General features: G+C 42.8%; 1 protein-coding gene across 3 annotated transcripts in view; it reads left to right on the top strand.

Moving 5' to 3' along the window:
- Nucleotides 1–12: 12 nt before the first annotated feature.
- The window catches only part of ASH1L (ASH1 like histone lysine methyltransferase), a 66025-nt gene continuing 50500 nt past the window's right edge, over nt 13–15537 (top strand). The window contains exons 1-2 of one of the 3 annotated variants that reach the window (XM_075736980.1): nt 13–208; nt 9455–9977. In XM_075736980.1, coding sequence (XP_075593095.1) covers nt 9555–9977 — 423 coding nt within the window. In that variant the 5' untranslated portion in view covers nt 13–208; nt 9455–9554. The remainder of the gene's footprint in view (nt 209–9454; nt 9978–15537) is intronic. The other 2 variants (XM_075736981.1, XM_075736982.1) reach the window with 2 other exon arrangements.

Below are 15537 nucleotides of genomic sequence, written 5' to 3'. Positions count from 1 at the left end.
CCGGGCGCGGGGCAGGCGGGGCGCCGGGCGCTCGCTCGCGGTGGAGCAGGAGCCGCCGCCATTTTGGTTTCGCTGCCTCGGCTCGGAGCAGGGCCGAAGCGGCGGCCGGTCGGTCCGGGTCCCGCCCTGGCCCCGTCCGCGCGGGCGGCCGGGAAGATGCGGCGCGGAGGAGCCCGTCCTCGGCCCCGGCAGTGTTGTCGCTGACACGGTGAGGAGCGGGCGAGCGGGGCGGCGGGCGGGGACTGGGACCGCCTCAGGCCCGGAGCCCGGGGGGAGGGGAGCCTGGCCGGGGAGCCGCCGCGGGGGCCGCCCCGCCCCGCACCGGCGCTGAGGCGCGCGCTGCCCCGCATCCCCGCCGCGCCGCGGGCCGCCGCGCCGCCCCGGGCCCCGCTGGCGGGCGCAGGGCGTCCCCGGCGGCGGGCGGGCGCGGGGGGCCCCGGCAGGGCCCGCGCCCGAAGTGGAGCGGGGGACCCCGGCAGGGCCCTTGCGTGAAGCGGGGCGGGGGATCCCTGACAGCCGGGCCCGCGCCGGGAGGGGGCGGGGGATCCCTGACAGCCGGGCCCGCGCCGGGGAGGGAGGCGGGGTATCCCCGCCAACGGGGCGCGGGAGGGGTGGGGGGGGGTCCCGGTGACAGGAGCCGGGCCCGCACGGAGGCCGTGCGCCGGCGGGACGCCCGAAGCCGGGCCTGTGCCCTGCGGGGGTGGAGAGAGCCTGACAGCCGCGCTCACGCGTTGTGTCGGGCCCCGCGGGAGCGGGGGGGGCGGGATATCACCTGACAGCTGGCCCGCTGCCGCGCTCAGGGCCGGGGGGGGGCGCGGGTCACCCCGGCAGCGGCCCCGGGGGAGCCCCTCGCCGGCCGGGTGCCCGCGTCGGGTTTCAGGACGTTTCTGGCGGTGAGGTCTGTGCGAGTCTCTGCATCCCCGAAAGTTAATTTTTCTGTAGGGCAGAGTGTGGCCCTTCCCTTACGGGGAGGGCGGGGGTGCGGGGCAGCGGGGCTTCCTGAGGGGAGGGGGGGGCGGCTCCGGCAGCTTTTTATGGTTTTGCCTGTTGGGATATTGGCTAGTTTAGGTCAGTGGCGTGTCAGACAAGTCTTTGTCTGCTTGCAATCCTCCTCCCCAAAATCGTACTTCTGAAATTCTACTTTTGTTGGATTTTTAATCCTGTTTCAGTTTTATGATGGGTAATTTGGGATTTGATGGTTGAGCCTAAATGTATCTGAGCCTTACCCATCTCTGAGATAGGAAGCCAAAGTATGTTGCTGTCCTTTTCTTTCTTTAGATAGTCTCCTGACTCTCTCACTTCTGTTTTTCACCCTGGGTTTGTGGTTCCTTCACCCTGTTAATTACTGAGCAGAGAACTGGAAACTACTTGGAATGTGGGTTTCCATCAGATGGCCTCAGGACACGCATTCACTCTCTCCTGGTAGCTGTGTGTTGTCAGGAACCGGTAAGGGAAACTTGAGATAGTGGGTTCTTACGCTGGCTTTCCAGCCTTGTTAGGAGATTGTTGGGGAGCAGGGAGCGCAGGATGGATGTGTGGTAAAAATCTGTGACTTTACCTTCCTGCATTTAAGTATACACAGTTTTCATTTTCAAGAGCAATGTAGCTTTTTTGCATCTTTCAATGTTTATTTTGTCTTCCTTGCATTAGTGTAGGTTACACCTGCAAAGGCAATGTTTTCCAAGAACGAGGGCGTTTGTAGGGTTTTTTGGGTGAATCCTGAAAGGTTTGTGTTTCAGATGGTCATCCTTGAGGACCTTGAGACCATCCCTGGTGCTTCTGCCTCTGTGTGAATGGGGAAGTTCTGGCAGCTGGTTGAACATATGGGTAGAGATGGGCTCTAAAATCATCATCTGTCTGCCTACTTGAGTTCTTAAGAAGCATTCTTACTCGAAAATGAAAGCTTCGGTAGCTTTTCTAAACTGTGTGAGAGTATAAGACAGGTTTTTTTGGGTTTGTCGTTTGGGTTTTTTTTTTAATTTTGAGGGGGTCTTAATCACATTTTGGTTTTAAAGAGAAAATTATCGCAACTTCTTTTTGGACTTTACATTTGATTGCAACAGTCGTCTAAAAAGCACAATGTTTGAGTGATAATGAACAATAAAATAATTTCAATCATAATTTATGAAAAGAAGCAGCCTGTTTCAGTTGTTTTCAGAAGCTTAAATTGTCCTTGAGGATACAAAAAACAGTTTAATCACTTGGTGCAAGAGACAGGCTTATTGATATAAATTATAATGCTGTTGTCACAAGAGAAGAATGGAAATAGCACATATAGTTACTGAATCACAGTTATTTTTAAATAGGTATTGTTGTCAAATGGATTGTTGACTTTTAAAAAAAAAAAAAAATTTGTGCTGCCGTTGGCAAGAGGTCGACTTTTGCCATTGTGGACACATTTCTTCCACTCCACTGAGGTCATGTGTTTCATCTCACAGCTTTCAAAAGAAAAAAATATTCTGATATGCAGATCTAATGTGATTATTCCATGAAAGCAAACTCTGTATTTGTTCCTAATTTTCTGTATCACAGCATTACCTGTTGTGCAGCATGGCCCACATGGTGTCTGTGGCCATCCTAGCACCAGGGTATTTTTGGCATAACCAAAGGCATTGTCTGCACATTATGTCAGGAGTTAAAGGTGAAATACTGGTTTACTATGTCCCTTAACATTATCTTTTACAGATTTTTTTGTTCAGAAAAACCTATTGAAAGGCGTTAGATGTAGAGACATGCCTCTCAGCAAGTTCCTGAATCACAAATTTAGAGGCCATGAGAATACTTTAGCAGAATTACCACAGCATACATTGGGGTTTTTTATACTTTTCCCTGGGCAATCAGTATTGGCTAATGTTGGGGCTAACAGCATAAATGAAACTTTGGTCTGATCGAACATGTGTTTTGTTATACAGTGTTTAGCAATTACATATTAATTTGCATATGACTAGTGAAACAACAAAATTATCAGGCAAGTCAAAAATCAATCTCGTGTTTCCAAGCTTTTCAGTTAAGGTAGGACATCAGAAGAAGTAAGGTTAAGATATCAGTAGACACATATCTGCTTACAAAGTTTTCTTCCCACGGGACCATACTCACAAAATGTCATTATGTCTGCCCTCTGCGTTTCTTCCTACAAAATAAATGTCCTGCTACCATTTGCTCTCCCAGCGTGTGGCCCATACTGTCTTTGCCACAAACACTTCTGTAGAATATTCTTCTTGACAAGGCAGGTACTCTGTTACTTTATGGCTGTCAAAACCGCATCTAACAGATTCTATTTGTAAAATACTGTATTTGTCACCTCATATAACACAAACAGTAACTTTATTTCTGACAAGTGTCTCCATCTCTAAACATTTAAAAACTACTCACATAGGTAATCCAAGTCCTTGAACTTCTATTTCAGTGACCTCCAGTGGTCCCTGTTGCTGCTGAGGATGTGTGATGTGCAGAAATATAGTGGGATTTTTATGACGTTTTATTCTCTTTTTGAGAAAGAAATTCTGAGTGTAGTAGCTGTCTTCTGTAGCAGAAGACAAGGACTGTGAGAAGGGATTGTGGGAGGCTATAGAGTTACTAGTAATATTCTGGGATTTCAGACACTCAGCTGAATTTTTTTAATGTCCTCTGGAGCTGAAGCAATGGAAAGAACCAAAAGAAAAATACCTTCCAAATATAAAATCACAATATGTTTTTGTCAACAAAAGCAGTAGCAGAAATGAAGATGACTGGGTAAATTGGACAGAGGGAAAAAAACCACCTCATTTAATATTGCTGGGGGGGGAACATATCTAGGAGTTGACAGTAGAAGTCAACTCTTGTTTGTCGGGCTTTTTTTTCTGGAAAAGCAAGGGATCAGAAGAACAGAATCTTAGCAGATGATGGGCAAAAAGGGCTTTGGATGTGTCAACAGGGGAATAAGAACGAATAATAGGTATTAAAACTGTATGTGGCATTAGCAAAATCATAGAATCTCAGACTGGTTTGGGTTGGAAAGGACCTCAAAGCCCATCCAGTCCCACCCCTGCCATGGGCAGGGGCACCCTCCACTAGCCCAGGTTGCCCAAAGCCCCATCCAGCCTGGCCTTGAACACTGCCAGGGAGCCAGGGGCAGCCACAGCTTCTCTGGGCACCCTGTGCCAGGGCCTCAGCACCCTCACAGGGAAGAATTTCTGCCTCATACCTAATCTAAATCTCCCCTCCTTCAGCTTCAGGCCCTTCCCCCTTGGCCTGTCACTCCCAGCCCTTGTCACCAGCCCCTCTCCAGCTTTCCTGGAGCCCCTTTAGGGACCGGAGGGTGCTCTGAGGTCTCCCCGGAGCCTTCTCTTCTCCAGGCTGAACAAGCCCAACTCTCTCAGCCTGTCTCCATAGCAGAGGTGCTCCAGCCCTCTGATCATCTTCATGGCCTCCTCTGGCCTTGCTCCAACAACTCCATGTCTTTTTTTTTTTTTTTTATGTTGGAGGCCCCAGAGCTGAAATCGTTAATGAACACCATTTAGTTCTAGTACATGTCAAAACGGATGTTAAAATGCTTCCTAGTTAATCTTTTTTTGGGGAAGAACAATTACAGGAGGGATTTGAGATCTACAGAATCTACTGGATGAGAGGCTGGAAGTTTGATGTGTTTTGCTTCTTAGGGAGATGGTAGGAGGTGTCTTGATCATAATTTGTGATGTCGTGTAGAGATTTGATACTAGATGGTTCTTAATGTAGCAAAATCTATGTTAGCCTAAGATCCTGCAGATGACAGTTGTTGCAAAATGTGGATTAGGTATTGGAATAGAGTCCCCAGGGAAATGGCAGTTTCTTTCATCAAGAAAAATCTTTAAATAAAAAATGTTGATGTTGCTTTGGAAAGACCTGCTGTGAGTCTGCAAAATGTGAGCAGTGGGATAGGAATTGCTGAGCAGAGGTTTTGGCCTGGTATAGAATGCCATGCTGCTTGATTATAGCGGTACTTTCTAGTCTTAGAAGTTATGAAGCAGTTATGTGGTTAAATGACTGTGCAAGCTTAGAAAATACTTAATTGTGGGCATGGGCAATCAGGCTCCACTGCTTTAATTTCCTATGAATCTTACTGGACACACCAGATGGATATAGTGCTTTTCTTGTCAAGGTCCTTGTACCAGAACCATGCAAAGATCTCTTTCAGGGATCAGTAGCATCAAAGCAGGTACTTTATATGTCCATAGTCCATTTTTCTGACCTGAAGAAGCCTATACTATAATTTAAAAGGAGACTTGCACATTAACAGAACAAATGTGGAAAGCGAAGACACAGATATGTACCTTATATCACATGGGTAAACATGATAGTTTTAGGTCTTGAAAGTACCAAATCATTGCAGTTTTCAGGGTAAATTCATGCAAGCTTTTATAGCTGTCTCTGAACTATGACTGTCATCATTTAGCTGCTTATTTGCATTGACTTCCACAAGGAAGTTTTAGGGCACAACCTGCCAGAAGAATGGTACAGATCCCGTAGACTGATGCAGGCAGGCCATACAAAGTGTGAAGGTTAGCACAGAGAAAGCAAGTTACTTGAAAGAAAGTTACTTGAAGAAGAATTAAAAAAAAAAAAAAAAAAAAGAGAACATGTATCATGGTTGTCACTGGTGAAACAGCACTAAGGGACAGGAACAAGCGAAGAACCAAGGTACAGTTATGCACACCTTGAAGACAATGACAGGAAGCTTGAACCTGATGAGGTGGGGAAGAAAAAGCATTCTTGGGATTCAAGGAGATAAGACCTAATCAATTCACGGTTATGAAAATTATCAAATTGGCAGATGCATTTTCTGTGAATTATAGTGGGGTAATTGGAGAGTCAGAGAGAAGAAGATTACAGTGATCGAGGCAAAATGATTATTAGGTCCAGGATTAGCATTTTTGTTGTCTGTGTAGAGAGGAATTAATGGATACATAAAATTACCTGCTATGTGTTTATGAGAGCCATCAATTTCATGGCTTTGTTTCTAGGATAGTTACTGATTCTGTGTTATCATAGAGTAAGATTTTAGCACAGTTCTTTAATTCTCAGTGTGCAATTTGTCTTGGTCTTGCAGTTTCTAAGGTCAGTGTATGAGGGTAATTACTTGCTTAAAGTCTTGATAGTAAATATGAAGCCAAATACAGCAGTATGGATGGTGCTGTTTCAGTTTAATTTGGTTTCAGATTTTAAGCTTATTAATTAGTTGTAATTGTAAGAAAATGAAGTGGTTTAGCTGTTCTGGACCATAGTCACTAGAGAGGGAAACATTTGTGTGAACATAGATTTGAGAGTTGCATGATGGCCTGTAGGATTCTCTCCTTTTCTTGAACTCAAATAATAAAAATTCATGGAATAGCTTATCTGGCCAGTTTTCCTTTGTGTATTGGCATGTAGGAAAAAGCCTGTTTTCCCATTTTAGGCTACATGGCGTAGCCTAATGAACTGAACGTTGGGCCTTGAACCTGGGAACTGTCACTGACTTGCTTTCTAGTCCCCTGGGTCACACTGCTCTACCTATTTTTTCTGGTTGTAAAATGGAGATTTTGTCTAATTACCTCTGGTCTTCTGAGGAATAATACCAGTTTTGATTTTTCAGGGTGTTCTTAGTTGAAAAGTCATAGCTGCAGATAAAAATCCTTTTTAGTAATGTGCATAAAACATGTGAAAATAAGTTTGTTTTCTCTGAGAATGTAGCCAGCGAAGCCTAGCTTTCTAATGACTTGCATTTTGTGTTCTCAGCAGCATTTCTTCTGTCCCCACTAATCCTGGCATCTGACTTCCAACCTGTGTCCACTGCAGTTGCCTTAGTCCTCTCCCAGTATCGCCTTTCACATTCCTTATCCTTCCCCCTTTTTATACAGGGCTTGTGTTTACCGAGCCACCTCAAAATACCACCTCCCCACTGCTGTTTTTCTAATTACTGTCTGGACAAGAGGCATATGGCTTTGGGACCTGCCATGTGCTGATAGGCTTGAGTATGCGTGTGCTGACCTGCCAGGAGGCCAAATGTCATAGATAATTGCTGAGCTCATTGAAACCTTTTTGAAACCATTGAAACTCATTTTGAAGTTCACTGAAACCATTGACATCTTTTCATAGCATTCCTAACAATTCAGCCTTAATAATTGTATAGAAGATAAGAACAGAAAATTGTGCTGGTTGAGTTCCTGTGATGCTCTTTTCAGTACATTGATTTTTTTTCAGACCTGCTTCTGACATAGTTCATTTTCAAAAATGATTAAGATATTTAAACACTTTCTGCTTGGAGTGTCCCTAAATGTCCACCTAGATTGTTGTGGTTTGGCACCTGAATCTTGAGAAAGGAGAAGTTCTCTCCCAAACCACTGTTAAGGCTAAGTAGGGTTTGATCTGGAGTGGTTTGGTGTGCCATACCTGCAGGGTAGATGGGCATATGCACTGTGTGTTGCCATAGCAGTGTCAAAAAGACCTTTTTCAGTACGCTGCAAGGATTGTATATGTCCTTGTGGCTGTCACATTTCACCTGGAGTTCCTGTTCATCCTATGCATAGAGTCCTTTTGAGAGTTGCTGATTTTCAAATCCCCAGTTCTGTAAACATTACTTGTGTCCTTTCTCTTACATCATACTCTAAATATCTGACCACGTTGAAATGCATATATTAAGCTTCTCTTTTGTAACCTGTGATTTGTCCTCTTTGGTAGTTACCGATATACCATATTTGTATCTTCTGTAGATTCTTTCAGTGATGATTTTTGTTTCCATGGATAAAAATACAATGGGGTACACCGATTTTGTTTGTTCTTTGGCAGTGGGGGAAAACAGCGGCTTATGGCTCTGTGGTGGTCTGTGTGCAAGCACGGGAGGCCGTGCTGGCACACTGCACAAGTAGTCTGCCAGCCAGGGATCTGAAAGCCTTGCATTAGCAAGTTGATTCAAATCAACTTTTGCTTTAGTTTTTATGGCAGTTAAGATGAAAAAGTTCCTACTAATATCTTGTGATAAATAGGTTAATTATGTATACGTAACAGTGTCTCTGATGGTAGAAGCGTGGAGTTTTGTGTTCCCGTGCTCCAGGAAGTACAAATTAGTGTGTGAATCACAGAATCCTAGAATGGTTTGGATTGGAAAGGACCTCAAAGCCCATCCAGTCCCACCCCTGCCATGGGCAGGGACACCCTCCACTAGCCCAGGTTGCCCAAAGCCCCATCCAGCCTGGCCTTGAACGCTGCCAGGGAGCCAGGGGCAGCCACAGCTTCTCTGGGCAACCTGGGCCAGGGCCTCAGCACCCTCACAGGGAAGAATTTCTGCCTCATACCTAATCTATCCCCTCCTTCAGCTTCAGGCCCTTCCCCCTTGGCCTGTCACTCCCTGCCCTTGTCACCAGCCCCTCTCCAGCTTTCCTGGAGCCCCTTTAGGGACCGGAGGGTGCTCTGAGGTCTCCCCGGAGCCTTCTCATCTCCAGGCTGAACAAGCCCAACTCTCTCAGCCTGTCTCCATAGCAGAGGTGCTCCAGCCCTCTGATCATCTCCATGGCCTCCTCTGGCCTTGCTCCAGCAGCTCCATGTCTTTCTTGTCCTGGGGACCCCCAGGCTGGACACAGCACTGCAGGGAGGTCTCACCAGAGCGGAGCAGAGGGGCAGAATCCCCTCCCTCGACCTGCTGGTCACGCTGCTGGACACGCAGCCCAGGACACGGTTGGCTTTCTGGGCTGCAAGCGCACATTGCTGGGTCATGCTGAGCTTCTCATCCCTCAACACCCCCAAGTCCTTCTCCTCAGGGCTGCTCTCCATCCATTCTCCGCCCAGCCCGTAGTTGTGCTGGGGTTGCGCCAACCCACGTGCAGGACCTTGGACTTGGCCTTGTTGAACTTCATGCGGTTCTCACATATTTGGTGGGGTTGTTTGGTGGCTTTGGTTTTTCCTGTTTGCCCATCCTTTGTCCTGAATTGTGGAAAGTCCTCAACTAAAAAGTAGATTTTGTGGCTTGTTTGGAACCTAATGCACACTTGGTTTAAGCTCAACTTTCCTAGTGGCTCAGAGATTTAAAACAGATTTGTCTCCAGGTTTCGAATGCTTTATCATAGGTTTCATTAGCTGCATCATTCCTTAGATGCAACTGTTTTAGTGTGTCCAGACTAAGAGTGGCAGTACTAGGAGTAGCTGGGCTCTGCTTTTAAATAAGAAAAGTTATTTTGATGATCAATATTAAAAGCATTAACCATCATTTGAAGTGTCCTATGGGTGAACTGGAAATTATGTTATAATAGTCACCTATTTTCACCTATCATCTAAAAGTGACTTTACAGATAAATTGTATTTTTGTAATAGGTTACAGGAGGGGTTGGTGTTTTGAAACATCAGCTGCGTAATTGTGCTTGTCTGAGATATGATCGTTTGCTTTCTAATAGATCTTAATATTCATTTAATTTCTGCTAGAAGATTAGAGTTTACTCCTGTCTTTTTTTTTTTTTTTTTTCTTCTTCAGAGTAAAAGATGCTGGCTGCCAGTAGTAGACCAGATCATCTGTGGAACATATCTCTGTAAATCTTCCCTAAAATTACCCAAAGGCATATATTCCGCCTGTGATGGACCCTCGGAATACTGCTATGTTAGGCTTGGGTTCTGATTCTGAAGGGTTTTCTGGGAAAAGCCCCTCTGTAGTAAACATTGGCACGTTGGTGGGAAAAGGAGAAGTAGAGCTAGAAAGTTGCACCAAGGAAGAAGACGACAGTAAGAAAAAGAATCGGGAGGGGAATAGTACTGAGAATGGGAAGAATGAGGCTCTGACTGATGCACAGCAACAGTTTTCAGTGAAAGAAACAAACTTTTCGGAGGGAAACTTGAAACTGAAGATTGGTCTCCAAGCAAAGCGAACTAAAAAGCCTCCCAAGAACCTTGAGAATTATGTGTGCCGGCCTGCTATAAAAACCAGCATCAAGCAACCAAGAAGGGCACCGAAGAGTGGGAAGATGACAGATGAGAAGAACGAGCACTGTCCTTCAAAACAAGTGAGTAGTGTGGTTATGTAGTGTTTTGCAAGTCATAGTAAATTTAAATTGTATTTAAAAGTTTCTGGCATCTCTGCACTGTCATGTTCTGCTAACTGTTTTTCCATGTAACCTCTGGTATTGAAGATTCCGAAGTTAGAACTGGTTTGATTTAATTTCCATCGACAGGAAAAAAATGCTTTGGATCTTTCACAGTTTGCCAACATTGGTATTTTTTCGCAGTAGTGAAAGATAATTCCCATGTTAACTTGAAGTCAACATCATGGGTAAATTTCTGAAAAGTAATAGAGTAACTTTTACTCTCTTGTATAGACAGAAGTGGGGGGTCTTGTCACTATTTAAATGGGGCTGTGTATTTGCTGTGCTCGTCTATAGTATTTGGGGTTTTATTTTTTTTCACCTGTTAGAACCATTGTTTTTGCTGTGTCTTAACTGACACTCTGCGATGAACATATCGAGCAGTGTCTGAAAAGTAAAAAATACTTTTCCAGATATGTAAGAAAACAGCCCGGTGATACACTGCATATAAATGCAGTGGCTGGAGCAATGTGCCAGGTATTTTCCAAATGTAAGGAGATAGACCTGCCTTGAGGATGTCTTGTTTTTATGATCTGCATGATGTAACAAGTAAGAGCAGCAATAACAGATAGGGAAAATAGCATAAGTGGCAAGAATTATAAATGTAGTTGCATAGATGCTAAATTTTAGAAGTGTTTTGTTACGGCATGCTCTTTTTTCCAGTATACATAGAAGTTTTGCTAACTAATAAAATGTTAGAATATGCCCTCCATAATCTGTCTCCTTTCAGTACATGCCTACTGATTTAAAGCTGAAGTTTTTCCCTACACTCCCATTTTTCTTGCACCTATCTGTGCTTCCTTACGAGGGCATACTATCTCTCCCAGTTTCCTTGCACGTTCCTTACGTAGCCTTGTTCAACTTTGCAACACTAGGCAATTCAGCAGGAGAATATGAGTCCCTGAAGTTAGAGTCCTTCCTTCGTATGGGTTGTCTGTTCATGGGGCTCCTGTTTCAGAGGTTCCAAAGGTTGAAGGTTTTTTTTTTCATTTCTCTAGCCTGTGTCCTATTCATAAGGCTACCTGCACAAATGTCTCCTGGCATATCTCATAAGGTAGAGCCTACCGAAAGGAAAATTCCTTTATCTTGTGCTGAGATGATGTCTGTCTGACATACCCAAACCTTTTTCTTTATCCTGGCATACCCGGACTTAAGTTTTCCTTGAGGAAGAGGATCTTCAGAGACAAATAAGAAATTATGCTGTGAAAGAACAAGTGTGCTGTATGTTACGGGTAATGACTAAAATTACTTTTTCCAGACTCTATCATGCAACTGCTTTGGGTTTTTTTATCTCCATTATAACCAGAAAGGCATTTTTCGTCAGCCTATCAAACAAGACATTCTCAAGTGGTACATTACGTAACTTAAAACTTTGGCTATGGCCTTTATTTTACATTCTTCCATTTCAGAACAAGCTTACTATTTCTAATGATTTCTCTAACTTCATCTTGAAAAAATTTGGAAGAGTAGATCACAATTTGTCATTATAGTGATGAATACTTTTTTTTTTTTTTTTTAAACTATATTGTGATGAGTTGAGTATTGGGTCAATCTGGAATATTCCATCATTGATCTCTCTTGATGTCCAAATTGGGGTGGTGCTTGCAACTGAAAATCTCTTACTAGCAAAGATAGCAAATCTCTATCTCAAAGATAGAAAATCTTTTACTAGCAAAGAGAAAATCATAGAACAGAAAAGAGACACCTAGCAACAGCTAAGATTCCCAGGCATTACAAGAAACAAAAGTAGAAGCTACTGCAATAGCAAAACAGTACTCAATTTGCTTTTTGTCACTGAATATGAAACTTTGATTTTTTTTCTTTCGGAAAAGTTTCCTGTTGCAGACATTGATGTGTGGCTAGTGTACCTTTGCTGAGCCAGAAAACCTGCGCCTTGCACATAAATACAAATTTTCATTCTGTTAGTTTTAGCACAAGAGTTGTATGAATGGTTTCCCTATGCATGCAAGGTAAATGTAGCCAATTGACATAGCTAAGTTGCATTACTAAATTCTTAGAAAATAGATCATAACAGCCTGCTGTAATTCTAAAATAGTCATGGTAAAACAGCGAAGCAAGTTGGAACATGCCCTTTTGCTCCATCTCCTTATTTCTTTGTAAAACTGCTGAGTGCAGTATTCTGTAGTTCTTTCTATTGCCCTTGGTTATGTAGGGAAGCTCTACAGGAAAGTTTGCTGATGAAATCACAGCTACTAACTGAAAATTTTCAAGCAAAAAGTAACAAAGCTAAATCAGTGGTTTGTTTTCTTTTCTTTCTGAGTAGCTCAAGAATATTTTCTGCAGGATCTAGGACATAAGTTTCTGTCTTAGACTACTTACACAAAGTCCAGGGGTGGTTCCAGGTAGTTAGCTAAAACTTACTTTTAGAAAGAACTAAAAAGTCTAAACAGCAAACACTTTGACTCATTATTTTGGGAACTTGTAATAAGTTCCCAAAATGTAATAATTCTTGTGTAGAATGTATTGATGTCACAATTACACAAGCAATTTCTGTGATTCTTCAGAATGCTTATTTGAATTATAGCCTATGCATTGGCCAGAAGTACAACAACTGAAGTAATAATGGGCAAATGTCTCTCTGTGCGTGTACACGTACATCTAAAAATCCTTCTTGCTTGCTGGTAGTTCTCAAGAGCATTGGCAAACAAAATTTTAATTAACAATCTGTTTTCTTCTAACTATTTCAGCTTTTGGAGGCTGAGACTATCTTGCGTTTCTTAATTTGGTTCTAGTGTGAGAAGTGTGAATTTTACACCAGACTTGATAGGTGATATCCTTGTTCTTGTGAAAGATTATCTACTCTTAAGCTTTTTGCAAATAAGTACCAATAATAATAACAACAGTAAATAATAATCTAGTAATAATAAACCCTGAGATCATGCTGTAGTGTAACAATGAATGACCTTTTTTTTTTTTTTTTTTAAATAAAGCCAAATTTTCCTGTAGGTGCCTGTGATGGTTCTGGAATGATTGATTATAACCTGTTAATAGTTTGTATCAAAATAACCTGGAATTTTTATTCTTCAAATTAATGATGCAAGTCTAGAAACCATTATGTCCACATGAGAGAGATAAAATTTTAAATTCAGCTCAGTGCAAAATTAACAATAATACAATTTTATGAAAACTTACATGGCTTGTGTAACTGCTTTGGGCAATTCTTTTGTTGGATAGAGTTTTAAGCCAGACAGTTATAGCTAAAGATTGCACAGGAATAAATGTTTTAAAGCACAAAATTATTTTTTAATGTAATGCAATCCAGACCTTTTTAACGGCTTTGCACCTAGATGAAACCTACCATCTGAAAGCCAGAGTAACGTCTAATAGGTCCAGAGCTCTTGACTGAAAATGCATATAATCCAAGAAAAACTGTTTTAGACTTCTATGTGGCATAGTCAGCTTGGGTTGTAACATAAAGGTACCAGTGAAGAAGCTTGAAGTATGTGCTTGTTTGCAGACGTATTAGGCGAGTTAGATGGATGAAACATCCATCCAGAGGGATTTTGGGGTTTTTTTTCTGTGAGTGATTTGTTAGTAGTCCTCACAAAACTATCTGCATTAAAATCTGACTTTACGCTTTCTCTGATATAAAACTGAGCATTTGGTCAAGTCAGACAGTGAAGTAGGGCTCTCCGTTCCATGGAACCACAAAAGGAAAGGCTAAATGTGCTGCACATACGGCCAGCATCCAGCACCAGGAGCAAAATGACAAGAAGAGACCAGATACGCATTTGCAGCGCTACACGTGAACGTGGCCGCACCAACCGTTGAAGCTTTGGAGCGCTGTGCTCACTGAAAGCACTCTGTAACGTGTTTTGGATTTAAGATCTCTCCCTCCCATCTAATGGAGCAATTGTTTGTGCAGTAGAAGTTATTTCAGGAAAGCGTGGCACCTTTTTTGTCTCCAGTGCAGTAGGACGTGTCATGGCTGCTCCCCGCCTCCCAGCTGTATGTTTTGTGAGTATGAGGGTGGCTAAGTTGGGGGGAAGTTCCTGAAATGTGACGCTCCAGCATAATTTACATAAGATTGCAGCTGCCACAGAAAAGCTGGGCTAAGTGCCAAACTATTCTCCATAGACCACAGTCTCTTTTACACCACAGCTTTAAAACCAGTAACCGATACGACTGGTGGGTTTTGTTCTACTGCTGCAGCAGGTTCGGAGACATCCGACCCCAACCGATGCTTGTGGCCACCCGCCCCCAAAAGGAGAACTTTGATCAGCGGCACATCACTGTTTTTGTGAAATCTTGTTTACTTTCTGGAAACACACTTGGGCTGGTAGGGCAGTGATCATAACAGCTCATGAAATTTAGCTTCTGGTACATCAGGGGTTTTGTGGGGACCTAACAAGGAAACAGGCAGTGATCGAGGCTAGTCTTGAGACATATGGGGTGATCTGTTTTCACTAGCTTTTAGATAACTTTCTTAAAAATACTTACAGTTGGTGCGTACCACCACTTGTGTTGTGACTGGTGCTGGCAGAGTTGTACTGATGCAGGCTTAGGCTGAGAGATTGACTTGATTTCCTCAGTATATTAACAGTGTATTCAAATTCTTTCTTCCATTGTCGCCTTCATACAGAAAATGTCCTTGTTATTCCTGAAGTTCATGGCTGTGTACTACTTAAGTTTAATTTTTCTCATCTGTTTACAATAGTCTTATTCTTCCTAGATGATACTCCTTAGTGATAGCAATACCTCCCATTCACTTTAACAGTGAATTAACAATCTCTATTAACTGTTATTAGATGAAATTTTGTCCTTGAAAAAAAAAAACCAACCACACCACCCCTACCTTCTCCCCCTCCCCCCCCCCCCCCAAAAAAAATGTTTCTGTTAATCATACTGATTATTAAGTGGCTTTATGGAAAAAAATGAAAATAATTTCCTATATAAAATTAAAACAAAAAAGCTGAAAAAAATTGCAAACTTTTTTGATTTCTTGTTTCATCTCAATAGAAGTTTCTTGGTTTGTTTTTCATGTTGTTTGAAATAATTTTTCAGTGTTCTTGGAAAATTCACTCACCCTAGATGAGAGAGAACCTTTCCAGGGCGAATGCCTTCAGCTTTTCAAAGAATCTTTGTTTGATGTTAAAGGCATGTTTTCAAAATCCTGGCATCTTATTTAGATCAAAGTTGGTGTTTGGAAGGGTTTTCTTATTTATTTATTTTATTTAAATATCTAATAAAACTTCCAAGCTCTTTGTTTGGAAACAGGGGATAGGAAAGGCGTAGGCTGACAAGAGGCATTTGATATCCAGGAATGGTTGAGTATGAGAATACAGCAGAAGCTGTCTAGTAGGGTAGCAGAGTATCCAGGAGGGACAGAAGAAAGAAGGAAGAGACTGTATACACAGGTGGCTCAACCAGCACAGAAAGGAAGAATTGAATTCCCAGGTATTCAGGTGAATTTTTCAAATATGTCTTAAGTCCACTGATCAAAGAAGAATAAATTTTGTTC

The sequence above is a fragment of the Balearica regulorum genome, chromosome 28 (genome assembly GCF_011004875.1).
Source record: "Balearica regulorum gibbericeps isolate bBalReg1 chromosome 28, bBalReg1.pri, whole genome shotgun sequence".
NCBI lineage: Eukaryota > Metazoa > Chordata > Aves > Gruiformes > Gruidae > Balearica > Balearica regulorum.
The sequence above is the reverse complement of the archived record's forward strand: the minus strand, read 5'-3'. Positions and strand labels throughout refer to the sequence as shown.